Consider the following 27,335-nt stretch of genomic DNA (forward strand, 5'->3'; position numbering starts at 1 on the left):
TGGAGTACATTGGAATCTTTGTATTGGTCCATAGGATGGTGAGCTAAGGGACCTTTTTATTGATGTAATTGTTCGCGTTCAAATTGCGGTGCTGACTAATCTGAATATAGTTTGTCACTACTGCTTTCTACAACAACAAAAACATTTGATTACAATGTGCTGCACTGTTTTCTCTGCTAAAGGTGGATTTCTCAAAAATGTTTCTACCAGAATGCCTGCTAGGGCCCGTATTGTCTCTTTGGTGCAGCCTCTTTTTCCTCTGTTTCTTTTCATGCACTTGAGTGTGAGTAGGTCTTCTTTCCGCAGTTTCTTTTCCCCTGTTCCTTATGTTCGACATTGCCAGTGATCTTAAAGTCGCTGCTTTTCTGCAGCCTTGATGATATGAACGTTATACAGCCTTATCGCCTTTGTTGATATAGCCTTATTAACTTTATTAATGCAGCCTTTTCTCTCCTGCTTCATTGGATGTACCTGTTATGTTTTTTGTTGATGCAAGCTCTTTGCCTCCGCACCTTTCCAGTAGATGCCTCCGTGGATGGATACGTATGGTTTTCACTCTCTTCTTCCTGCTCTCTTATGGGGACGTGTGTGTGATTTTGTGGTGGGGCTATTAGATTAGGCAATGCGGGACATCCACCAGCAAGTGGCAGATTTCCAGTCCGCCGTATTGAAATTAAATGAAAAAGAGATTTTTAAAGCGCGATACAATTACCCGAAGGTGTCAAGGTGCTAGCTCATCTGGTGAAAAAATGCCATAGGGTCTTAGTACAGAATCAAAGATTGAAGAGCTAAATTTTAATGCTTTCCTGAAGGCCAACAAGTGGGTTTCGTCTTTTAAGCTCTGGAGAAGCGAATTCCAGAGTCTGGTTGTACCGACCAGAAAGCTTCTCCCGCCCCAGGAGCTTTTCCTCAACCTGGGGGTCACCAGATAGTAAGCGGGAGCTAGCGTAGATGGCGTGCAGGAGTGTATAGTTGAAAGTTCTGTTTAAAAAAGACAGGTCCTATGTCATGAGTTGCTTTAAATGCTATGCAGAGAGCCTTGAACTCCATACGTCTCTTCACTGGTAACCGGTGTAGCTCTTTTAGCGCCGCATAGGCAGATTTGTGCATTAATGTCTATGACACTAAGTCTCTTGTTAAACTGCCTAACATTAGACATCGCTGGAAATGCTTCGGCTTTACACTCTCTCCTTCCCTGAGATTTATACGGGCTTCTTGTCTATGTTTATGCAGTCTCATCAGGTGACCTGTGTGTGATTCAGACTCGCTGTCTCTGCTTATGCAGTCTTTTCTTTATTTTCTTTTTAGGTTAAAGAACCCAGTTGGTGTTTGTGTTTTAGTGGACAGGGTTTTTTATTATATTTTTAAATTATGAATTGATGGGTGTCTTCGAAAAAGTGAAACATTCCTTTTTTTCAATAGGTGCATTGAAACTTGGAGAAACTGAGTCTACACTTCAGCTTCTGTAGATTTCAAAATACAAGTAGCACCTCTGCCTAATCTTCGTTTCAAACCAAATACTGAAAATCCTTCCTGTTTCTACTGCTAGTCTTCAAAATTGACATACACATTCATATGCAAATATGGAAGAGCTAACTTGCTGATGTGTTGTCTGCTTGTACCACTCAAACAAAAGGGGCCCCAGACATAGTATAGAGGTAGAGACGAAGGGGAAGGAAGACAAATAAATGCTACAAGAAGTCTCTACCTATATGATTCATATGTGTTGTCTGCTTGCGGCATCTCTAACAATTGCTTCCTAACCCTGGGAACTCTTTTGGATCCCTCTTGCTTCGTCCGCCTCTCGTTCTCCCATTTTTGCACTGTTTCTCAGCCCCTATCTTAGTTTGCTATCCGTGATTCTATTTATCTTCTGTAATGCCCCTCCTTCTTCTGCGATCCGTGTTCTCTTGCGTACGCTTAACTTACTTTTCTGAGATATAGTTTACCTTGTTCAACTAAGATAAGTTTTTGAGGTCTCGCGTGGCAGCGCATGCGCTGCTCGCCTCGCGAGATTTATTGTTGGCAAGGACTTTCTGAAGAGTGCTTTAAGCCCTGCCCCTCATTTCCATTGGCTGGCGTCACTGTGTATGCTAAACGGTGGCCTGCCATTGGAAAGGAGGGATTTCTGTAGACGCCCTTTTGCCTCCGAGCCGGACTCGATGGCCTGCTTTGCGTTTGTCGCAAAGCACTTTCTTACCCTTATGGGGCTATGTGTTTAAACACATGGCCCCATAAAGACAAGAGTGCGGTCCTCTTTCACTTTCGGGACCACACTTTTTAAAAATTATAATGTTGGTATGTGCTGTACTTAACATTTATTTATTTAATTTATTTATTTAATTTGTATAGCGCGTTATAACCACCGGGGTCTCTAAGTGCTGTTTGTCCAGATTACGTAGTGGGGTTCGGTATTTACTTGATCTTAACACAACGCCTAGAGGCTGCTCCATGCTTGCTTGAACAGTACAGTTTTTAACTTTTTTCTAAAGGATAACAGATTGCATTCCTTCCTTAGTTCTGTGGCCAGTTTGTTCCACAAAGCTGGGAGTGTGTTGGAGAAAGCACGTCCCCCCACCGTGGCCAGTTTAAAACGGGATTGGGACAAGAGGGTAGCGTCCGACGAGCGCAAAGTCATGCTCGGTGTATATGGGGATAGGCGGGATTTCAAGTATCTTGGTGCATTACCATACAGCGCCTTGTGTACGATACACAATCCTTTGAATACAACCCTCTGCCGAACCGGGAGCCAATGTAGCTCCTGCATCAGAGGGGAAGAGTGGGCAGTCCTAGGTTTCTTGTAAATCAGCCGGGCTGCGTCATTCATAACCCCTTGTAGCTTATCCAGCAGCCGCTGGGGTAGACCGATATACAGGGAGTTTCCGTAGTCCAGCCTAGCCAGGATTGTGGCTGAGACCACGTGTCTCAAGGTGGAAAATGAGAGTAGTGCAGAGATCCTTCTCAATTGTCGCATCAGGCCTATACAGGTACCCACTACCGTGGTGACTTGTTTTTTCATGGAGAATTTATCATCCACGTACAGGCCCAGACTTTTGACTGCAGTCGCCGGTTCCGGTGGCACACCCAGCTCCACAGGTCAGAATTTCTCGCTCCAGGGGTTGCCCGTGATGGAAATAGGCAACACTTCCGTCTTGTCTGGGTTGATTTTTAAGGAGTTCTCGGACATCCAATTAACCGTGGCTTTGAGTATGTCCTGCAACCTGGTAGACGCTCCCGGGCCATCATCCAGCCGGATGATTATCTGGGTGTCTTTGGCGTAGTTGTATACTAGGCAGTCCATCCTATTCAGGAGTGCAATTAATGGCTGCAAGTAAATATTAAAGAGTAGGGGTGACAGGGCAGAACCCTGTGGAACCCCACAAGTGATGGGAGCAGAGGTGGAAAGGAAGTCTCCCAACTGTACTCTTTGTGTCCTGCCCTGCAGGAATGATGTAAGCCATGCATGTGCTGTACCCCTGATACCAAAAGACCTCAACCGCGACAATAGTTGTTCATGACACACGGTATCAAAGGCCGCGGAGAGATCCAGTAGTACCAGGGCGCTCGGTGTTTTTATATCAGCTCGACTCCTCAATTCATCCAGGATTGATAGCATGACTAATTCCGTGCTATGGTTGGCACGGAACCCTGCCTGATTGGGCTCCAACAGGTTGTTGCTCTCTAGATGTCCTGAGAGAAATGCCAGCACATGCTGCTCAATCACCTTAGCCAAAAAAGCAACTGGGAGATGGGTCGGAAGTTCTTCAAACACTTCGTGTCCGATCCAGGTTTTTTTAGTAGAGGAATCAGGCGAGCCTCTTTGAAAGCTAGAGGGACCTGTCCTATGTGAAGGGAAGTGTTCAACAAATGCAAGACTTCTTTCTCAATACCTGGCAGTGCCAATTTGAACACATCAGGAGGGCATGGATCAGCCTGGGAGCTGGATTTGACTCGGTCCGTAATCGTAAGTAGTTCCTGTTTTGCAATTGGGGAGAACTCAGCTAACGGTATAATATCCGGCGGGGTAGTGTGGTCAGGTGGGCGAGGACAGGCGAGGGGTGTAGTTGCAGCAATTTCTCCCAGAATATCGGAGATCTTGTTCACAAAGAAGTCCTGGAACCTCTGGCAATCCTCCTGGGCGAACTCAGTGCTTTGCTCTTTGTTTATCCTGAGCTCAGCCAGGACCCGAAAGATTTCCTTCTGTGGATTTCTAGCTGCAACTATTCTTTCCTCAAAGAAAGCAGCCTTCCTAGTTTGGATGGCTAGTTTGTAAGTCGCTAAGGATGAGATATATTCTTTCTTGGCAGTGGCGTCATACTCTTTCCGCCATGCTCGTTCTTTCCTCCTCACCCCACGTTTCATATCCCGTAAGGAGTCATTATACCAAGGAGCCCCAGCTCCTCTCTCCACCTTCTTCACCCTACGAAGGGGTGCCACTAAATCAATGGCTCTCCCCAGTCTATGCTGAAGGTGTCCACAAAGGGCATCAATATTAGCGTCCTGCTCCTTTACTGAAGGAGACTCTTCCAGGAGATGCACCATTTTCTCCCCATCGAAGTTTCTCCACTTCCGGGCCATTTTCCAACCTTCCCCAGGCTTGGACAGGTGGCCGTTCAATAGAATTCTGCCCCTTATTAAAGAGTGGTCAGACCAGGCGCATAACAAGATCTCTGTAGAACCCTGGACTGGCATAGTGGTCCAAACTAAATCAAGCACATGTCCCTTCTCGTGTGTCGGTCCCTTCACCTGTTGAGTGAAGTCCAAGGAGGAAATTGCCTCCTCAATCTGTAGCGCTTGCCCCTCTTTAGGGGATTTTTCCCAATGGTAGTTGCCTCCTGACGAGGGGATTTTTCCCAATGGTAGTTGCCTCCTGACGAGATCCCTGGCACTTAATTTTTTAACAAATTAATCAATGGGTGTAATATCCTTTCACAAGCCCCGACGCCACCCACTGCACACGTATACATGTAACACAGAATTCCTGGGAGCTATAATTACCCGCTGAAGTCAAAATCCTTGCTTTATATTGATTTTACGAGTGGACGATCCCGTCTCACCCGTGCAAACTCGGGGCGCAGCCAGTATTCTGTATGGGACAGGCCGTTCAGCGTTAATTGTATCTCGGAGTGTGCCAGATGTTTACTACCAGATTTAAGTTTTATGGACATCACGAATATTGGCCTTTTCATAGATCAGGTTTTTCCCAAATGTACAACTTGAACACAGCAATCCGCCACAAACAAACAATATTTCCTCGAAAGTGTGCTAAAGTTCCCTTTAAAAATGCTTTCCTTCCCATTATCAATGCTGGTGCGTGTTAATGATCTTTTCATATTGGAACAAATTAAAAGGCACTGCATTTAAAATGTTAACATAATAACCCACAAGCCGAGATCTTCGCAGCCTAGGGTCCGTAAGCGTTGCGTTGGCAAAAATGGCAGAAAATCTGCGAGGGAACATTTCTTCTCACTTTGACGTTTTACTCTAGGGCAATCCCCACACAGTCACGTACGCACGCACACATGCACCATTCTCTGTTCTTGATCACAGAGCAGTCTTTGGGACTTGTCAAATTAAAGTTTCCTTGCAGTGACTTCCTAGCTGGTATTCACCCTGCACGCACTCACCCTGCACGCACTCACCCTTCACACACTCTCCCTGCAGTGGCTAGTGGCTACCTAGCTGGTGACCCCCTATGCACACACTTTTCTTGAAGTGACTTCCTAATCGGCTCTGGTGACTTCCTAGTTGGTGACCCCTTTACACGCACTCCTTCTGCACACACTTTGTTGAAGAGACTTTCTGCAAGAAGCCTCTCCCTCTGATATAACGTCTGCACAATGGTTCCCGGTGCACACATTTCTCTGAAGACACGCGCCTTGCACGCACTTTCCATGAGGGGGTATCACAGGGCTATATGTACCACCAGCGAGTTTTCAGGGTACCAGTGACGTATCACGCACTGTTGGCAGACAGTTGTTCTCAGACACTACTTTCGCTCACTGTCCCCTCACAATCATGCTGTACACACCTTCACCGAGCAGCACCCCATCGCTGCATACAGCCCGCCAGCAGACAGTCATTACACACACTGGTTCACCCTCTCCTTGCTTCCTCACCACCCGCATGGATGCAACCTTCACACAGTGATTTCATACACTCACTGTCACCCGTGCACACATCCACTCTCCCCAAGGTGACTTCTTTCAGTGTGCGCCCTATTCACACCTCTGCCACACACATGCACACACAGTCCCGGTAGACAGGGACTTTCCCCCCCATAGAAAATCACTCCTTGCAGGGCATCCCTTGCCCCCTGTAGCCCCCGTCCCCGAACCTTTAGTACCCTTCTCACCCCTGAAGTACTGCTTGTCTACTACAGTGCCCTTTCGCTCCCTCTTCAGCAAATCCGTTACCCCCACCAGGCCCTCTCTCGCTCGAGCAGTGCAGCTTTCACACCACCTGGAGTTCTTTCTCACCTCTAGCAGAGCCCCTCCCACCCTTAGTAGTGCCCCTCATAGCGTCCTCTCACCCCAGCAGCGCCTCTCGCTGCGCCCATCACACCCTCGCAGCGCCGCTCTCTCACCAGCTACAGTTCTCTCACCCCTTGCAGCACCCTCTCACTCTGAGCGTCCTTTACATTGTTAAATCCCTGACTTATCACCGTATAAGTTTCTTTCTCCCTGCTTTTTTCTTCCCTGTTTATCTCCATGTTAAATATACAGTAAAATTACAGGCACTTTATTTGATAGTCCTGATGATGATCCAATATCCTACAGATAAGCATCGAAACGCCGTCAACATAGTTGTCAACCTTATACACAGTGATTCTCGCATGTAATTTTGTGTAAAGGTGACCTTTTCTTTTGTTCAAATCTGTTTTTATTGTGAACACAGCGATAAGCCTACAACCCCGTGTAGAGGCCGGCCGCGCAGTAAAGAATTGATAGGCATAAGTAACCAGGGGAGGTTGAAGCATTAACACAGCGCCCTGCCTACAACCCCCAGGAGGGGCCGGCCGCGTGGCTTAGGGGCAATGATGGCCGAAGGCAATCACGCGCTGATGTTGTAACGTTGTGCGGGGGAGGCGCGTATGGGAATAAAGGCAGTAGTGTCACGTTTTCCAAAGGCCCAACGGGGCCCAAACTACCCCGTAGAGGGGCGGAAGCCAGGGCGGCAAGTAGGAAGGGAGAAAAAGTCGGAAGAAGAGTGAGCAGTAGCGAGAAGAAGAGTGGAGCCTGGGGAGGAGGACTGCAGTTGCCGGGCGGGGGCTAGAGGACGCAAACTGGTGGGCTGAGTGTTAGAGCGCAAAAGCGTCCGCGGTGGGGGAAGCAGCTAAGGGTCTAGTCTGCTTGGGTCAGCAGGGATGAGGGCGTCCTCGAATAACTGCAGAGCGCGCAGCCGGGGGGGCATGTGGCGGGCATAGCTGATGGAGCACAGATGGCGCACAAGGGGTTCCCACACTGCCTTGAAGCGTACCCCCCTCGATTGCACTCGCGCCGTAAGCAGCTCCATAGTCAGGACCTGCCAGAGGCGCACAAACCAGGAGGCTATCGGCGGTGCCTCAGCCCGCTTCCAATACAGAGCAATGAGTTGCTTAGCAGCGCCTAGCATGTGAAGGGTGAGGACCCAGTCGCTGCGCGTGAGGGCCCTAAGTGCAGGGGGTCGAATGCCCAGCAGGAGCGTGAAAACCTCTTCAGGTAGGGGGAAACCCAACACCTTCTTAATGTGACTGAGGACCTCCTTCCAAAAGACAGCTAGGGTAGGGCAGGCCCACCAGATGTGTACGAAGTCGCCAGTCGCGGTGCCACACCTCCAGCACAGCGGCGAGGAAGTAGGGAACATTTTGCTGAGTCTTAGGGGGGTATAGTACCATTGCGTTAGCATCTTGTATGCGTTTTCCCTCTGCGGGATGCTACGATAGGTTTTAGGGATGTCAGTCCATAGCCGGGCCCACTGAGAAGGAGTGATATCGGCGCCGGTCGCCGACTGCCATTGCCTCTGATAGGGATGCGCAGGTGGGGCGGTGGGATGTTGCAGGATGTTGTAGATCTGAGGATAAGCCGTTTCAGCCCCCCGAGGGAGCGCGCCAATTTCTCGAATGGCGTGTATGCCCTGGTGGCAGCCTGGTACATATCGTCTCCCATAGTCCAATGGCGCAGTTGGGCATACTGTAGGCTGGCGGTCGAGGGGAGGTCAAATTCATCTCTGCAGTCTGACCATGATTTAGGCGCCCCTCCAAGGAAGAGGTCCCCCACAACTCTGCAGTCCCCTTGTGTCCATCTCTCAAAAGCTCGGGCCCGGGCCGCAGGGGGAAAGTGCGGGTTACCTGCAATGGGGGTGTGCGGAGAGGGGAACGTGGTTAGGCCCTTGGACACTGCCACCCTGTCCCATATGTCAAGGACTGTTCTTGTTGGGACCGCCATGTACGCACTTCTGGAGCGCGCCACACGCGGTAACCAAGGCAGGTCCCATATGGTGCGTCCCGTGACCACCCGGTCCATGTGGAACCAGTGTTTGTCGCTTTCGCGTGCCCCCCATTCTATTACGAATCGAAGGTGCGCCGCCCAGTAGTAGTGGAGGAGATTCGGGCAGGCGAGGCCGCCCCTGTCTCTTGGTTCCATCAGGACTTTCTGCGAAAAGCGGGGTCGCTTACCACCCCAGATGAAGGACGTGAGGTCGCGTTGGAGACTCCTAATGCAGTGGAGCGGGATCGGGGTGGGTAGGCACTGAAAAACATATAGTATACGGGGGAGGATCGACATCTTGACCGTGTTGAGCCGCCCTAGCCAGGAGATCATTAAGGGCTTCCACTTCCGCAAGTCCGCCAGGACTTCCTTGCGGCAAGATGCCCAGTTCCGCGTGGACCACGAATCCAGGTGGGGCGTTAGGTCCAGACCCAGGTATTTAATGTGGCCCTCCGCCCAGCGGTAGGGCGTAACCCCTTTCAGGAAGGTGACCTCTTCTTCGGGGACGGTGAGGTTAAGCACCCAAGATTTGGTATGGTTAATCTTTAGGCCTGACGCTTGTTCAAAAAGTGAGAGGGCTCCGTGCACCGCCGGGAGGGAGTCCCTGGGGCGCGTAAGAGTAAGAATCAGGTCATCCGCAAACAGCGCTACTTTGTTGGTGCGTCCCCCGTGGGGGATTCCATGGATGCCAGGAGTACGCCTAATCAGCTCCGCCAGCGGTTCCACCGCTAGGGCGAATAGGAGCTGCGAGAGCGGGCATCCCTGCCTCGTGCCCCTGTGAATCGAGAGCGGCGATGTCAGTTGGCCATTGACCCGAATTCTGGCTTGCGGTCCGAGATAGGGGGCCATGCACCTAGAGATCATGTTAGGGCCAAGACCTAGTTTCTGGAGGACCGCCCGCAAGAAGGTCCAGTCGACCCGGTCGAAGGCCTTTTCTGCGTCTAGCGAGAGGAGGCAAGCCGGTATATCCCAATGCCGTACCTTCCCCACTAGGTGTGCCAGTCTGCGAACGTTGTCGGCCCCCTGACGGTCCCGAATAAATCCCACCTGGTCCGGGTCGATTAGCCCCGGCATGTACGGGTCCAGCCGTTTGGCCAGGATCTTGGTGTAGATCTTGAGATCAGTATTCAGGAGGGCTATGGGGCGATAAGAGGCACACAAGTCGGGGTCTTTCCCAGGTTTGGGGATCAGGGCGATCTCCGCCAGGCCCATATCGGGAGACGGTCCAGTGGTGTCAGAGAAGGAGCCGTACAGCCGCAGTAGGTGCGGTCAAGAATAGGCGGTAGAAGGCCAACGGTAGGCCGTCTGGTCCCGGGGTTTTCCCAGTGGGGAGGTCCTTGACAGCCTCTGTTATTTCCTCCTCCTGCAGGGGACCCTCTAGCGCGGCTGCACATGCCGGGGACAGTGGAGACCCCTCGAAATCCGCGAGAACGGCCTCCCGTGCTTCCGCGGAGGTGGGCTCCTCCGCATATAGGGAAGAGTAGTAGGCGACGAAGGCGTCCTGCTTGGCTTTCTCAGAGGTGGCGCAGGTGCCATCTTGCTTCTTGACGTTGGCGATGTGGGCCCTGGCTGCACGCGCTCGCAGCCTGCCAGCCAGAAGGCGTCCAACTTTGTCCCCGCCCTCATAGTAGCATTGTTTGAGCGCCAGCAGGGAGTGTTCTGCTTTGTTGGTGCGCAGAGTGCGGAGTTGCCCCCTGAGGTTGGCGAGCGTTCTCTTAGACGCCTGCGAAGGGGAGTCCCGGTCCTGAGCCTCCGCTAGTTTGATTTCACTAGCCAGGTCAGTTTCCACTTTGAACGCCTCCCTCCTCCGCGCCACCGCCAGGGAGGTAATGTGGCCCCGAATGGTGGCCTTGAAGGCATCCCAGACCGTATGGAAGGGCATGGCAGGGGTGTCGTTAATCGCGAAATCCGAGTCTATGGCGTCGCGAATGCTGGCAACGTCCTCCGGGTCCCGAAGGACAGCCGGCGGGCGCACCCATCTGCGCTCACGAGTTGCACGGGCCAGGGGGTCTTGCAGCAAGAGTTCCACATGGGCGTGGTCCGATAGGGAAATGTCAGATATGGCGGCAGCTAAGGAATCTCGGGCCAGTTCAAGGGAGGTGAAGAGGTAGTCGATACGGGAGTATGTCCTATGGGAGTGTGAGTAGAAGGAGTAGTCCCGGGTCCCCGGGTTGTGGTAGCGCCACACATCCACGAGTCCCAAGTCTGTAAGCTGCGTTTTAAGGGTAGAGGACATTGCCCCCATGCCATTAAAGGAGGCTCCCGCTCGATCCAACTCAGGGTCCCACACTAAATTGAAGTCTCCGCCCAGGATCACGTTAGGGTCACCCGATGGGAACTGGTCCCGCAGGAGCGCCTGGAGGTATTTGTCCTGCGACTGGTTGGGCGCATATACACATCCCAGGGTGAGTTGCGTACGCCCCATCTGCACCGTGGCTCGGAGGAAACGCCCGTCAGCACTCTTGAAGGGTTTCGTGGGTCCCCGTCTAAAGCCAGCCCTGCAGAGGATTGCCACCCCCGCCATCTTGGTGTCAGAGGAAGCCCAGAACTGCGTGGGGTATCTAGGGTGCGCCATACGCCTGGTGTCTCCCTTCAGAAGGTGCGTCTCCTGGAGGAGGATAATGTCAGGGGAGTGATGCAAGAGATAGCGCCAAATCTGGTGTCGCTTGTTGGGGGAGTTGAGCCCTTTGACATTAAGTGATAGGACCTTCAAGGGCAAGGTGACCTTTTCATACTAGTTGTTTCGCCATTTATGTATTACTGTTAGACCTGACATCCTTGGCGTGGTTTCCCCCCCCCTCTTTTTGCCTCTGACTCATGTATTTTTGATGCTGTGCTGGATTTCGTTTTTGCTGATTTAGATGCTTTGGACCCTCTGCCACTGCTGATCAACGTCAGAGGGTAAGTGCTCCCTCTGTAAATTGTCATATTGATTGGGTATACCTGATTGGCATATTTGTATCACGATGAAGTCCCTAGTAAAGTGCACTGTGTGTGCCAGGGCTGGTGATGACAGATGCTACTAGTGGGCCTGCAGCGCAGATTGCGCCACCCACATGAGTAGCTCTAAAATGGTGTCTCAGGCCTGCCAGCGCAGGGCCTGTGTGCAGTCAGTGGACTGCCATGTCCGCCTGGCCAGTGTCCCCACTGGCTGGGCTTAACCCTCCCCTGTCTGTGCACATCAGCCACCCCTATGGAAGGCCCAAGGTACCCCCCTGGGCAGGGTGCAGTGTATGGGTAGGGTAGAGCATGTACTAGTGCAGGTAACATGCTCTGGTAGAGAGCAGCAGCCACTTTGTGTGCTCACTGCTGTAGGGCTGTATGGCTCCCTAGGGTAAAATGGGGGAGGCTGGTCCCATTGGATCCCAGCCTATCTTCCTATAGGAACAAGATGGAACATCAATGAAAGATATCCCTGAACTCAGAATTAAATGACACATCTTTTAGTAAAGGTTGTTTTTGGATCCTGGGGTTGAGAATAGCACTTTTAGAAAGTGGCTGTTCTTTTGTATAAACCTTTCTGTGTGCCTGGGCCTGTGTGTGGAATGCCTGCGTGACAGGAGCTGCAGGGCCCCGGAGGGGGTTGGAGTCAGCCCAGGGGTGAAAGGCGACATCTGTTGCCCGGGGAAGGGGAGGAAGAAGCGCCTGATAGTGCTGGGCTGGTTCTGCCTGACCACCGTGCTGGCTAACTCCCCTGCCGGCCCACTGTCACCTCTGGCCCTGAAGCTGACAGGAAGAAGAACACCAGAAACATTCCAGTGCTCAGGGCCCCCTTGCACCAAGGCTTCAAAGAACTTCAAAGGCGTTCAGGGGTATAAGGGAAGGACCCCTGACTACAGAAGATTAGATTCTAAAATTCTACAATCAAGAAGGAACCTCTGCTGAAAGAAGGAAGATTGCCTTGCTGTGTGCTCTAAGGGCTGACCTGTTCTGCTGTTGCAACTGAAAGCTGAGGAGGAGAAAGGGACTTTGCTGTGAGCTGTGTCCCTGCCTGCTTGAAACTGCCAAGACTCTGCTGTGTGCTGTGTCTGCAACCTGAATCTCCAAGGGCCTGAGAAGAGCTGGGGGCCTGAGAAGAGCTGGCTCCCTGTCTGCAACCCAGGAACATAAAGGTTGCCCAAGGATAACAAGACTCTGCTGTGCCCCCCCCTGGAGCTGCTGTGTGGGGAGGAGATCAAGAAATTGCTGTGTGCAGTGAAACTCGGGGACTGCTGGACTAAGCCCTGCTGATTGCCCCGTGTAGCGCGCTGGCTGCTCTCTGTTCTGCTGGAGAGCGCCGCGCTGTCTGCTAACTGCTGTATCTCGAGATCGACGTGTGCCTCGACACGTGCTTGTGGGGGCCAGAGGGTGCTGAAGCTTTCCAGCGTGGCGGGGGTTAATTCCGCTTGACCCGCCTCAGCATCGCCGCGGGCCCGGGCCCTGATATCACCCCCGAGGGTCTGCCTGCAGCCACGAAGGGGCCGCGCTGTGTTTGGCTGCCGCCGGAGGCTGAGGAAGAAACGCCGCGACGGGATTGGTCGATTTCTCCAGGGCAGGCGGTGACGTCACAGGAGGCTCGGCAGAAGCGCCGCGACCGGATTGGCTGATTCCCCCGGTGTGACGGTGTCGTCACGGGAGGCTCGGCAAAAGTGCCGCGACAGGGTTGGTTCCCGCCGTCAAGGTCCTCGTCTGCCTGCGTAATCATCGCCGGGCCCGGGGAAGACGGACCCGTACTCGCCGAGGGAGTTGTAGGAGTGCTCGAGCCCCCGGCCTGCCGTCTCTGCTCCTCGCCGCCCCCGAGAGACTGGGAGCGGGCGGAGAGCCTGCTGAGACCGGCCGGGCACGAGCGCGAGTGAGCGCTGGCAAAGGAGGCTCGCCTGAGGCCGAAGGAAGTGCCGTGGGAAGGAAAAGGAGTCCCCCAGCCCTCGGGTGAGACGCGCTTGTAGCGCTTGGCATTCCTGGCATTGGGGGCAGATCGACTTGGCTACTTTAAGCGCTGACATTGTTGTCCTGGCTCGCTTTGAGAGCAGATTAATTATGAATCAGTGGCAATATTTTTACCTGCTGATTTAAGTGACTTGAGACATTTCTTTTTACTATACGAACTTCCTGAAACCAAGTACCCCCCTTAAAGATTAAGTGCAACCATTGAGAAGAAGTGCTACGTTTTTAGAATGAAGTAATTATCGTGCCACTGCTTGATTTACCTTGCTGAAACTAGATAAAGTTATATATTTTTATAAAATATACTTACTTGTGTGGTCTCAGTTTGTGGTGGATTGGGGATTATTGTTGTGTTAAGTGCAAGTGTTATCCACATTGGCTCTGTTTAGCCTAGACTGCTCGCGCCATGCTACCTAGAGGGTGAGCAGGGGTTATCTCAGAGGGCTATTCCTTCACCCTGACTAGAAGCAAGGGTCCCTACTTGGTCTAAGGCACTTACCTCTGCCAACTAGAGACCCCCAGTTCTAACAATTACCTTATAGAAACAACCACAAACTGCCTGAGCCTTTTTACTCTGTTTGTTTGTTTGATATGTGGGTCTACGGATACAGGCTTGTATCCCACTGTTATTTGACTCGCATTCGGTGTTCTATTTCAACTATTTTGCATATTAAAATTGCCTTTATCCGGCTGGAAATTGGTGTTACTATAGTACTGATTGGGGCTATATTCATTGATTATGCATTCTTTACTGTCCCAGGGACCACTGTCTCTTGTAAAAACGTATAGAAAGTAGGCATTTTCTGGTTTAACATTAATTTGCATTTTCTTGCAATTGTGTGCCTCTGCTGGTTTGTGTATTGACTGTCTGATTTTTGAGTGACAGGGGCTGGGGATGTGCATTCACTGTAGTCAATCACAAGGGTGGTGGAGGTGTGTCCTGCCTTTCCTGGTTGACTCATAGTTGGGCTGACTAAGCCTACTATGCATTTCTAGTGATGATAGGAGTATTCACTAGCACTTGAATACGCAGTGTTTCCGCTGCACAAGGCTGCCTCCACCTCCTGTAGTGAAGCCAGGCCAGAGAGGGCAGAACTGGTTTGAGTTGGGCTCAGAGACCCTTGCCACAAAGAGAACAAAGAGAAAATGTTTTATTGTAATAGGATCAGAGACTGTCCCATTGGTCCATATGAGTGCACTGGGAGAGGTGTACAGTAATGTGATCCAATCCAAAAGACGCGGTGGGATGTCCATCCTCCGAAGCAGGGAGAACAGGAATTTCAGCTCCAAATAGTCGAACACCTTGAGAGTGCATCTAGTAGGACCGCCTCCAGGCCAGTGTGTAGTTGGCCGATAAGTGCGATCAGGCATCTTAGTTTCTGAGATGTGAACCTCGCAGGAATGAATCCAGACTGGTCAGGCAGAACCAGATTGGGGAACAGCATGTTCGCTATTATTTTAGCCAACATTATGGAATCTGTGTTAATGAGTGATAGTGGCCTCTGTGATTTATACTATTCCTGGTGGGTGTCTGGGTTTAAGAAGTGTGAATCGGGAGTGTTTCCCTCGTAGGGAGGTAAGGGAGGATTAGCCTCTTGCGCGCTTCTCTTGCGTAAGTAAATGCAGAGGCAAATTCTTTGTGGAATTATTTCAGCAGTCCATCCGTGCTTGGTGACTTACTGCCAGGCAATCCCTGAATAACTGCAGTTACCTCTTCAGTGGTGATGCGCTGCCCGCTACCCAGCCCCGTCAGGGCGACCCTATCAAGGTATTCTAGTCTATGGAGAGTTGCTCTGTGAGGTCTTGAAGTATAGAGGTCAGAATAGAATGCAGCGAATGTGTGTAGTTTTCTCCACATGATGGCACAACTGGTCATCTCCACAATATTATTACTGGCCCATGTGGCTTTTCCCCATAAGAGCGACTTGCTGCCCATCTAGGCTGGTGCTTAATTTTGTATTCTGCTGTTTTGTATTATTCTGTGTTTGTTTTTTACTTTTGTTGAAGGACAGCCAACATTGAAGAATATGAGATGATTTCCAGTTTGAGTTCTGCCTTGCAGATCCCCATCTACCATATTTTCATAAGCGCCCAATGCGTTTTTAGTCTCTCCTTTGCAATACATGCTCCTTTTAACACTGCCTTAAGAGTGTATACACGTTGTCAACTGTACCTATATTATGTGTTTTGATGCCCATTCTTTGTGAAGCATTCAATGATTTCTACTTTAATCTCAACGCTGAATACTGGGTCTAACAAGGCATTGGAATGTAATCTCTTCATAAATGGGGAACGGCCCCTGAGTGGGAAAGCAAGCTTAAGCACCGCATGTGATGGCCTCCTGCATGCACATCCAGGTCCAAGAGCCTTCAGGCTCTCTTGATGGGCACCAAGAGGGCACATTGAAGTCCATGGCAAAAGGGTACCCTCACCTCTGGCAAGACCCATCCTAGTTCTGAGGGTCTGCTGGAGACAAAGTCCTTAGTCCAGACTTTACAGGCATCGAGTGACTATTCTCTACGGCTGGCTCTGTTGTTATCGTCGTCGTCGCTGCCCAGCCTGGTCTTGTTCTGTGGCTTCTCTTGCCGTTTTTGGGTGGGGGTTGGAAAGTTCTAGATACTCGGCTCCTCTAGCCAACTCTAGGATGCCACATCATACCTCCACCCCTGTCCCAAACCTCCTGCACAGCATTCTTGGGCAATCCAAAATGTCACCAAGTTTTCTCTGAGCAGAGCTCCTCCGAGCTCCTCCGATCTACCCCTAGCTAACATCCCTTCAGATCCCTTCCACTAAAACTTCTTAAGTACCTGGTAATTCCACCATCCAGAAATAAGCCCATAACTAGTCCGATCTAAAACTGCCCGTTACTGAATCTTCTCTTCCTATACAAAATAATGAACGCAGTCGCTGTGCAGCTTGAAAAGCACCTGCTCGCGATCAGCGCTCAAGCCGTATTCTTAGCTCTTAGTAACAGGACCTGGGGCCAGATGTACAATTTTTTTTCTGGCCGGCTCACAGAATCTGCCCGTTTGCAAACGCAAAAAGACTTTTTTACATGTACAAAGCTCTACTTGTGATTTGGTAACCTATTACCGAATTGCAAATTGGGTTTGCGGTTCAGTATTAGGAAGGGGCATGTTACCTTCCTAATACCGATTCGCAGTGGTATGTATGAATGTTTCGCGACTGAAACGTGGTGCAAAATGTATTTTACCGCCGACTTCAAGTAGGTGGAAACCCATTTGCAACTGGGAAAGGGTCCCCAAGGGACTCCTTCCCCTTAGTGAATGTTTGTTATAACATTTTTCAAGAGCAGGCGGTGGTCCCGCGGACCCCTGCCCGCTCTTAACAATGAAAAGAAAACTTCTTCATTTTTATTTTTGAAACGCATCCCATTGTCCTTTAAGGAAAACAAGCTGAAAATGATTGTTTTATTTAAAAAGCAATCACAAACATGGTGGTCTGCTGACCCCAGCAGGCCACCATCCCTATAATTTTAGCAATTCCCAATGGGTTGCAGACTGAGACCTACCTCATTAATATTCATGAAGTAGGTTTATTTGCAACCGACTGGGAATCGCAAAATGTGTAAACCACACATTTGTACATGGTTGTTTGCGATTACCAAATAGCGCATCGCAAAAATCCGCTATTTGGGATCTCAAACGATTACCTACCTACATCTGGTCCCTGGTCTCTTGGGGTATTACTGTATCTCCTAACCTTTTGTGGAAGGGAACTAAGTCTTAGGCAGTCAGTGCTTTTTTTAGCTACTTTAGCTTTTACCTTATCCACTCCACAGTATAGCCACTCTACCATTCTATCAATCTCATTCCCTGCTCAGCTCTGGAAAGAGTCTGGTGATGCAAGACCCCTTTAAGATTAAAAACATAAACACTTTCCGTCCTAACGAGCTATGCCCCCACATGTCGATCATACCATGAACAAAATATGATTCATCAGCGGCATTAAGCCACTGGCCACTAGAACATGCCCACAGCATCCTCCCTTAATCCCTAGAACGTACCAGAATCACAGCTCAGTAGAGAGTTAATATTCTGTAGCAGGCACGTGTTCCAAATAAAATTGTATCATGTAGAGTGCGCTACTACCAACAGGACTATTTTGCCACAGAAAAGTGTAGCCTATGTAACTAGCACAGAACAGCATCTACTTCCAAACCTCCTATTCCTGCATCAATCTCTTCTCCTACTCTTGTCTCCTTAGACTCCAGATACCCAGGCCTCCCTCGTCTCGCTGATTTTCTACGTGGCCACAGACGGGCAAGGCTCTTTGCAACCCCATGTGGAGGATAGAAGCCGCCTGGCGTACGTGACAGGATCTACGGACCAGCTGGGGCATTTCAGAATGACTTTTCAGAAACCCAGGGGAGAGAAAGCGGAGTCATCTAAATATGCAAGGTAAGGCCATCGAGCATTAGCAATATTATGCAGACTTTTAGTACCTGGAACATATCTGTGCACCCATGTGGGGCTCTCAGCATGTCTATGCAACCAGTACAACTATGCTTTTCAGCACATGTGTGCACCCTCTGTTTGTATGTATATTTTTATTTAAAAGAGGCAACAATTGCCATAAAAGAACCAAGCTTCAAAACAAAGAAAAACTGACCGTGCATGGAGAAATGAATATGTGTCGGTCATCACCAAATTGTAGTGACCCAGTGTACCACACAATGTGTGTTGATTAAGGAAAAGTATTTATTCATGTTGTATCTTAACAGCACCAGGCGACAACTGTCATCCTTGTTTACATCACCCACATTCCAATGAGAAGATAGAACACCTATGCAATAACATTCTACTCAGCATGTGAACGCCACGGTAGACCACCACAATAGATCACCACAATAGATCACCACAATAGACCACCACAATATGTTAAGTACAAAATGAGGAGTGCAAAATTATTATTTACATCTGAGAAAGGAAGAAGGCAGGAGGATAAATGTCCTTATAGTTCATGGTGAATATAGTATTGCAGATTGCAGGTGCTATATTGAAGTGCTTGTTTGGTTTTCAGCTGTATCGTAAAAGTGCTTCGTTCGATGATGCATCTGCAGGAACTGGGGACCCCGTTCCTGAGTGCTACTTCTGCCAAGGCTAATTACCCCTCCCCGGGTATGTTCCGGTGCCATTTGGTGATGGCCGGTTTAGAGTCTACGGAGGAAAGCAAATGACTTTTGTGGTTTAAAAGACAGGAAGTGGCTTGCGATATAACTTGTGGCTGGCCAGGATGGGATTCCAAGGTTATGCTGAGACGGGTTGTCTTAGTCTGTGCTTCTACAGCAGTTTAGTGAAGTCTGGAGATCTAGTTGTGCTCTCTCAAGGCAGGTGATTATAATTGCTTGTAAAGTAGCCATTAAACTTTCGATATAGTGTTGTACTCTGATGGACAGTGGAATACCTTAGGAGCCTGGAGAATGCATCTGCTTGGGCAAGTGTGGTTTGGTTCAAGATTCCTCACAGGGGCAGTCTTTTGATTGGCTATAGATGTTGAACTTGACACATGTTGTGAGAGCTTGCCCTTGCTGGTCAAAGGGTATGGTAGAGTTGAACAGTACCCCTGTTAAGACTGGTTTTGGGGGTGGAGTTGGGGCACGTCATGTGGCTAGTCGACTTGGTTTTTGGTTGGTTTAGTTGGTCCCACTGCCAGAATATTACTTTCGGACAGACATACCCCTATGGCTTGTGAGCATAGGGCAATGGTTTAGGAGCCTTTTCTGTCTTCATGGAGATTCAGAATGCAAACATCTCATAGTGGAGACCAAAGTAATTACTCCTGTCAGAGTAGGCATATAGGTATCGAAGAGGAGCGATGATATCGAAGACCGCCTAGGTCACCTCATGGACTACAGAAATGGCCTTAGATATGAGTTTGAGTTTAAAATATTTCTAAAGCGCGCGTACACCTGGCGGTTTCTTGGCGCTACAGTTTACTGAAGCCTCGAGGGGCGGGGAGGAGGGTGGACATGGGAGAGATTATTGAGGGAAGGCTTGTGAAAACAGGAAGGTTTTTAGTGCCTTTCTGAAAAGAGAATATTGGGTAGAGGATCTGAGGTGGTCTGGAAGGGAATTCCAAAAAGTGGGGGCAAGTGTGGAGAATTTTGAGCCTCCCCATTTTTTACGGCGAAAGCGGGGCACTATCAACAGGTGTTGAGAGGAGGAGTGCAATTCCCTAGAGGGGGCATAGGCTTTAATCTCCGAGGAGATAAATGCTGGGGCAGAATCTACCTGAGCCTGGAAGGTGATGCAGCCCACCTTGAACTGGGAGCGTTCGCAGATGGGGAGCCAGTGCAAGGATTTTAGGAGGGGGTGACGTGATGGGATTTGGCCAGATTGTGGACAAGGCGGGCGGCTTGGTTCTGAACTAGTTGCAGTCGTCGTACGTTGTAGGCGGGCATACCGTAGTAAAGGGCATTGCCATAGTCCAAACGAGAGACGACCATAGCTAGTATGATTAGTTTGAGGGCAGAGAAGGAGAAGAAGCGGGAGACCTTGCGGATAGTGCGGAGTGAAAGAAAGGAAGAGGAAACCACTGAGCTCACCTGGGAGTGCAGAGTGAGTTGATCGTTGAGCTTGATACCAAGTATTTTGACGTAGGAGGCGGGGGACGGAGGGGGACCGAGGGAGGGGGGCCAAAAGAGGGGGGACCAGGGACTGGAGCAACCACCTGTCAAAACCAGCTCTGTTTTATCGGGGTTTAGTTTCAGGTGGTTGTGGTTCACCCAGTCCCGGATGAAGATCATGGTAGATTGGAAGTTAGCCTTAGAGTCAGAGGTTTGAGATAGGGAGAATATGAGCTGGAGGTCATCCGCATAGTTGTATACGGAGACCTCCATTTGCTGAAGAGCAAAGATGAGGGGGCTATGTACAAATTGAAAAGTAGTGGGGAGAGAGAGGAGCCCTGAGGGACCCCACATAGGACCTTCCGAGGTTCAGCCGAGAAGTCGCCCAGGCGCACCGCTTGGGTGCGGTCTCCTAGGAAGGAGGACAGCCAGACCAAGGCCGAGCCGCCGACTCCTGCCGCCCTGACAAGGGAAAGTAAGATGGAATGGTCCACCGTGTCAAAGGCGGCGGAGAGGTCGAGTAGGACCAAGGCCTGTGGGAGGTTGGTGTCCAATCATTTAAGGTTGTCAAGCACCGATACCACTACAGACTCAGTGCACCAATACCACTACAGACTCAGTGGAGTGAGCTGGGCGAAATCCGGCCTGACGGGGGGCTAAAACTCGGTTTACTTCCACGTGGGTGGTGAGTGCTCTGGTCACGTGTCGCTCCAGTACTTTCCCCAATTAGGGTAGTAGAGAGATGGGGCGGTAGTTGACGGGAGCGGAGGCGCCAGGTTTCTTGAGAATGGGAAGAATTATAGCTGTTTTGAGAGTTGGGGTAACAACGCCCTGCGACAGGGAGCTGTTGAGAAAGGTGCGGAGGTAGTGGGCAGATCGTGAAGATGAGCCTGAGAATGTGGGCAGGGCACGGGTCAAGTGGGGAACCTGATTTGACCAAAGGGAGAAGGGAAAGAAAGGATTCTTCTGTTAAGAGAGGGAAAGAATCAAGACGAGCCTCTGGAGGAGGGCGGGAAGGATTGAGGAATGAGGGAGAAGGGGGGGGATATTGGCTTTGATTTTTGCGATTTTATCCAGGAAATACGTGTTCAAGGAGTCGCATAGAGATTCTGACGGAGGAGGTTTGAGGGTGGTTCTGTCAGAATAAGCGAGTTTGTGGACAATAGAGAAAATTTCTCTGGGCTGGTTCTCGGCGGCTAAGATTTTAGAGGAAAAGTAGTTTGTTTTGGTGGTCAAAATAGTTTTTTTATATTGCGACAGAAGGGAGGTGTACTGGGCTTTGAGGATGGGACAGTATTGTTTTCTCCAGGCTCGTTTGGCGTGACGGACTGTAAGTTTTAGAGACTTCAGTTCCTCGTTGAACCAGCGGTTGGAGTCGTTCGTGCGTCTGGAGGAGACTCGCCTAAGAGGGGCGATGGAGTCACAGCCTGATAGAAGCCAGGAATTGATGGAGTTGGCTTGTTCTGAGATAGGCAGACCAAGTAAGTCTGGACTGGAGGAGGAAAGAGAGGAGGCTACAGAGGCCGCATCCACCCGGCCCCAGGAGCGTACCCAAATGATTTTGGGATGCGAGGGCTTGGTGGGTAGGCCAAGTTGTAGAGAGAAGGAAATCAGGAAGTGGTCAGACCAGGAGCAGGGGGAAATGGATAGGGACGTAATAGGACAGTGGAGGGACCAGATCTGGCCGAGAATGTGGCCTTGGATATGAGTAGGGGAGAGGACGTGAGAGATGAAATTGAGAGATCGTAGAGTATCGGAGAATTCCTTGGAGGTGGAGCATTCAGCTGGGTCGGAAGACCAAAAGTTGAAGTCACCTAGCACCATGATGGAGGAGTTGTTGACCGCCAGGGTGGCCACAAGCTCTTGGAACCCAGTAAGGAAGAATTGGGAGGATTGGGGGGGAGGGGGGCGGTACATAAGTAAGCATGTGAGGGGTACATTAAGGGAGAGTGAGCGGACAACTAAGAAATCGGAAGTGCCGATAGAAGGAAAAGTGAGAGTCTGAAAGGGTAGTTCTTTGCGGGCGATCAGAGCGACGCTCCCGCCCGGTTTGTCGGATGGCCGGTCGGCGTGGAGAGCGTAGTAAGTGGCAGGAAGTGATGCTAATAGGGAAGGGAGGGAGCAATCACGGAACCAAGTCTCTGTCAAGAATAAGAGGTCAGGTTTGTGGAGGTCGAGTAGAACATAGAGTTCATGATAATGCTTGACTGCAGAGCGGGTATTGAGATAGTAAATAGAAAGAGAAGTGGGCTTGGTTCCAGCAGGGGAATCAGAGCGGGAGGAGGGAGGGGAAGGGAGAAGGTGGGTTGGAGCAGGAAAAGAAGGGGAAGGGGGTGAGGCCGTTAGTCCCAAACTATTAATATAGCTGCTTACGGAGGCGTCAATCGGCCAAGGGCCTTGGAGTCCATATAGTTGCGCCGATGAATATTGTTGCGGTCGGGCGTAGTGGGGTTGCCTAAGCCCTAGGTCCGTTCGGTCGCGGACGGGCGCAGACTGGCTTGTCTTAGGCGCGCCTTCGGCACGCAATCGTCGCGTCCGCTGCGCGTTCGGTGCAAGCACATGATTTATAGTGGGCGAGGAGGCGGAGGGGGGCGTGGCCTTGGCGCTCGCCGGAGTGGCGTCAGAAGGTGAAATTGATCGGTGTCCTACTGCTGCAGCGTAAAGTCGGCTGCGCGGGGGACATGGATCAGATGGTGAGTACGTTTAAAATCACAAAATACACAGGTGAAGAAGCAATCAGTTTTAGTATTTTAAAATCATCAAGTCGTGCTCCCGGCTTCTGCCTCAGGAGGTTCAATTAGACTAGGGGAATGACCAAGGTGAATTAGTTGCTCCCCTTTTGAATAGAAATGACAGAACGTTGTTGAGATCGTTGCCCCTTATTCCCAGTTCATCTTTTAGATGATAAAGAAGATATGTACGGTCTGTAGTTTCAACGGCTTGAGAGAAGTCTGAAAGGATCAGTGCAGCAGGTTAACCATTGCCTCATAGTTTCAGTAACCTCTGTCTGACATTGAGTAATACTGTTTCAGTACCACATGTAGGCCTAGAGCTTCATTGAAAGTAAGAGAGTACCTTCTAGTCTGCTTTGAGTGGGAGACGACTATAGAATCTTCGATATTTCAGGAGAAAGGTCTGACTCCTTACGGGCCTGCTGTAGTTTGCGGGATTGCCAGGCTTTTTCTCCAGGGTTTACGCACAGCATGTTTTAGTGGCTCCTAATAAGTCTCTCTGTAATGATACAACTGAGGATGTCAAAGGCCAGGCTGGGGATATTCTTTCAACCATTACTAAGGGTAGAAGTATGTCTTACCGCGAGCCTGTGCGTATGCACATTATTAAAATTGTGTGGGCCGTTTAGGAGCGGGTGTATGATTGTTATTTGTGAAGCAATCCTTTCACATTTTGGATCTAACGTCTTCGTTGATGCAAGTAATCACGAAGCCGATCACTCAAGTCTTGAGACGGCTTCTCAGAGAAGAGAGCTTTTTGTGGGTGATGGTTATCTCTACATTTTTGCTTAACGTCAGCGGAGATGGATGGACGTCATTTGTGTTCTAGTTGGCAGCCTTTTTGTTTGGTGAAGTTCCAGGCACATTCATCTGTTACGTCTGTCCTTTGTAAGCTGTGCTGCCTTCTTTTAAAAGGACCAGAATACCTGCAGCGTATTTGGTTTATGGTGCTGCTGGTGTAGGATATTGTTGGGATTCGTCATTCGATCCCGCTGGTTACTGACTTAGATTTTGTAGCTCATATGTACATTATTTGGCTGTGATGGGGAGTGTGATGGTTAGTGAGCTGAGTGTGAGTCAATAATGTTTGAGCATTTGAGATTATTTATACCGAAAGAGATGGACTGCCTGAATTCATTCTTACAAGCCCCAAAGGATAACAAAGGCCAAGAACAGATGTCAACAGTTGGTGCAAAGCCAAAACAGTCAAATGCTGAGGTCAGCCCACCTTAACATGTGGGGCAGCACTTTGAAGACGTCCATAAAACTGTAACCAAGGGCCTTATTAGGCCCCCTAGAAAACCTGCAGCATGAATTTGGACACCATGTGCTCCTGTGTCACTTGGCGTGGCTAAACGAATAGCGTAACTTTGAGTGCATTTAAGGCACCTTGAGCATCCAAGGACACCTGTTGTGCTTCTGCGTCACACATTACTCCCCTAGAAGAGCTGCAGTCTGATGGTGTTATGTTATGTTATAGAGTACTTGTAGAGCGCAGCTTTCACTTTGAGGAGCATCATGGCGCTGTGTGGATCCCTAACTCTCACAACTAGAACTAGGAGAGTCAGATGAGTGATCTACATAGAGCGTATGGGGCAGAAAAAAACAGGTTTTCAGAGCCTTCTTGAAGAGGGTCTCCCTCCGTTTGAAGAAACTTAGGTGATTCGGGAGCAGATTCCAAGCTTTGGTCCTAAGCACCGCAATAGATTTCCCACCCTTTGTGGTATACCTAAAATCAGGGGGCTTCAAAATATTTGCATCAAACGACGTGAGCGTGCGGTATGTCACATAGTGATAGATAGATAAATTTGATTTTGATGCTTAAAAATCGTAAAAGCACATCATACAAAACATTATAAAAAACTTCGATACATTTCCAGTAGGGACAGGTTTGTAATACAGATCTTTAATTCATTACACAGTTATCAACTTCCTACGTTATATCACACTTTTCAAGAAATTTGCTAAAATCTATTTCATAAGTTCATTATCTAAAAATTGTAAAACTAAGAATGCTGGTCGGCATAGTGATCAAACCTGCCCTGACGGTAGCGAGCGGGGGCCTGTGGAGTTAAAAGCTCTGAAAGTACTTATTAAGATCTTGAGCAAGACTCTTTCGTGGATGGGCCGCAAGTAAAGAGTTTTAAGGCAGCTGATGAGCTTCTAGGCCATTTTAATACTAATCGAACGGCTGCATGTTGCACCATCTGTAATTTGTTTAAGGCCATGTTATTAATTCCTTCTTAGAGGCCGTTGCAGTAATCGGGTCTGGAAGTGATTAGGGCCACTCAAATTATTTTCCTAGCCGTGCAGGGGAGAAGATCGAAAAACTTTTGGAGTGATTTTATCAGAAAAAACATGACTCTGCAACAGCTAGGGATTGCTGGCGAAAGGAAAGTGCTGAGTCGAATTTCACACCCAGGTTTTTTACTACCGTCACTGTGTTAGGGGGGTTGACGGGGGTCTGTGGGCCACCATGAGCTGGGGGGAAAGGTATTTGATTTCCCTAGCGGCATGATTTCCTTTTCTTTCCGAATTACATTTTAAGTTATTAACTTTCATCCAGCGAAAGACTGCAGTAAGACACTGTAGGAGATTTTCTTCAGCAAGTGTGGTGTTTTCATCTTGTACCGGAATTAATTGAGTATCGTCTGCGTGCGAAATTGTCTCAATGTTAAAAGACGATATCAGACTAATGAGGGGGGCCATGTAGGCGTTAAAGAGCACTGGGCTGAGGATGGACCCCTGTGGGACCCCAAAGAGCAGGGGGGTTTCTGCTGACTGATATTGGCCAAGAATAATAATTTGGCTTCGGTTATGTAGAAATTACTTTAGCCAAGGCAAGATGAGAAATGCCATATGATTTGAGACGGCCCAGTAGGATGTCATGTGAGACCGTGTCAAAAGCGGCTGATAAGTCTAATAAGACCAGCACAGCCTTTTTTCCCTGGCCTGATGAAGATTTAAGGGCTTCAGCAGTGCACAGAAGCGCGGATTCTGTTGAGTGCTGAGGCCTGAAACCTGATTGATTAGGATGTCGAATATTTGCCGCTTCTAAATCGGTCATCAGTTGAGTATTAACTCGTTTTTCCGTGATTTTACTGAGGCACCAAAGCAGGGAGATAGGTTGAATATTTGTAAGAGTGGAGGGATCTGACTTGGTAGACAATACTTAGGACTTTTTTAAGTTTAAATATATTTTCATTAGAAGGGAAATTAACATATATGCTAAGTGTTACCCCACCCCTCCCCCGAAACTTACCCAATAACCCCGCCAACACAGTCGCATTCTCCCTTCTGGTCGACTCTCTAGTTGACCAGCATCGGAGTTCTTGCTTGTGTTGGCAGTAACAGTCTATTTTGGATTTCTCCGGGATACGTAGCGCTCTGATCTCCTGGGACACTGCAGCTCCTTGAAATCTTTCACCAAGAAATCTACTCGAGACCTCCTTTGTCTTTCTTTCCCCTGAGCTGTTTGAGGTAGTTTCTCTTTACTGAGAATCCACCTCCGCCTCCCCATCCACATGAGTTCCGTTGGTTCTGTTACCGTTCTCCAGCGTGCTAGGAGGGCCGGCTTGGTTGCTAGAAGTATAGGGGACCTGATATTCACCTTTCTAGTGTAGAAAGGGTGTATTTCTTCTGGTGGGGACCCCTGCAAGCTAACCTCTGGGCACTCCATATTAGTGATCCTGTCACTACTTCACTCCTTTGCAATACTGAGTGACACAAATCTCACAGTGGTGGGCAAGGACAAAGGATAGGAGTCGGAGGCTCAGCCTGTCCATACTCCCTCCAGCAGAGCGTATCTCTGGAGTGGTCGATGGTCCTTAATTTACCTGCTGTATAATACCTTCGGTAAAGTATTTTAAATAGAGTTTCTTTTTCACCCAGATGACTAGCCACTCCGTTGGTTGTCTAGTCAGAATGTTATCCCATTGGTCAATCGTGATAATCAATCAATTAATCAACCCGGGATATGTGAAGCTCGACAGATCGCCTGTAAGGGTCTCAAGGCCCTCCTTGTTGCTCCTGGTCCAGTGTTATATTGAGTTCCCTCTCACAGGCTGGTTTGAGTGGGAACCTGTCCCTGGTTTGTTGAGAAGCTGCTGTCATTACATCTTCATTGTATGAAATGAGGAACTTTTCAAAGGAGGTTCAGTCCTGACTCGCTGCTTTCTTCGAGTGTTTGTGGTTCCCAGTACAGCACTTGGCAGTATTTACATTATTTTCCCTCTTTTTGCCTTTTCTCCTCTTTAACCTGGTAAAATACTTGTATCTCGTTCCTCAAACATGCTCTTAATGGTTCTCCCACTTGCCTCCCACCAGTAAAGGAAAACGTCCCTATCTAGGCCCATTGATAAATATCTATCGTCCCAGAGCGGCGTGAATGGTGAGGGGAACAATGTTAAGTCCCTCCGTGTTCCTTGGTTTCCCATCCCTTTAAGATTACACCTGACCGGGGAAATATATAATTGAGGTCTCCCTTGTCATCAGGGATTTCATAGAGGTAGCCACCCCTCAACGTGCCGTCTGTCATGCACCATCCTTTATCAGTTTGTCTTCTGGTCTAGTCTACTAGGTATCGGTGTTGCGAGGCGTGACAGTTGAGGGCATCAGCTACCG

General features: G+C 49.4%; 1 protein-coding gene across 1 annotated transcript in view; it reads left to right on the top strand.

Moving 5' to 3' along the window:
- Positions 1-27,335, top strand: part of MOGS (mannosyl-oligosaccharide glucosidase) — a 76,142-nt gene that overhangs the window by 38,476 nt on the left and 10,331 nt on the right. The window contains exon 4 of the mRNA XM_086964352.1: positions 17,619-17,812. Within this exon, the coding sequence (XP_086820478.1) occupies positions 17,619-17,812 (194 nt within the window). The remainder of the gene's footprint in view (positions 1-17,618; positions 17,813-27,335) is intronic.

The sequence above is a fragment of the Lissotriton vulgaris genome, chromosome 3_2 (assembly GCF_964263255.1).
Source record: "Lissotriton vulgaris chromosome 3_2, aLisVul1.2, whole genome shotgun sequence".
Lineage (NCBI taxonomy): Eukaryota > Metazoa > Chordata > Amphibia > Caudata > Salamandridae > Lissotriton > Lissotriton vulgaris.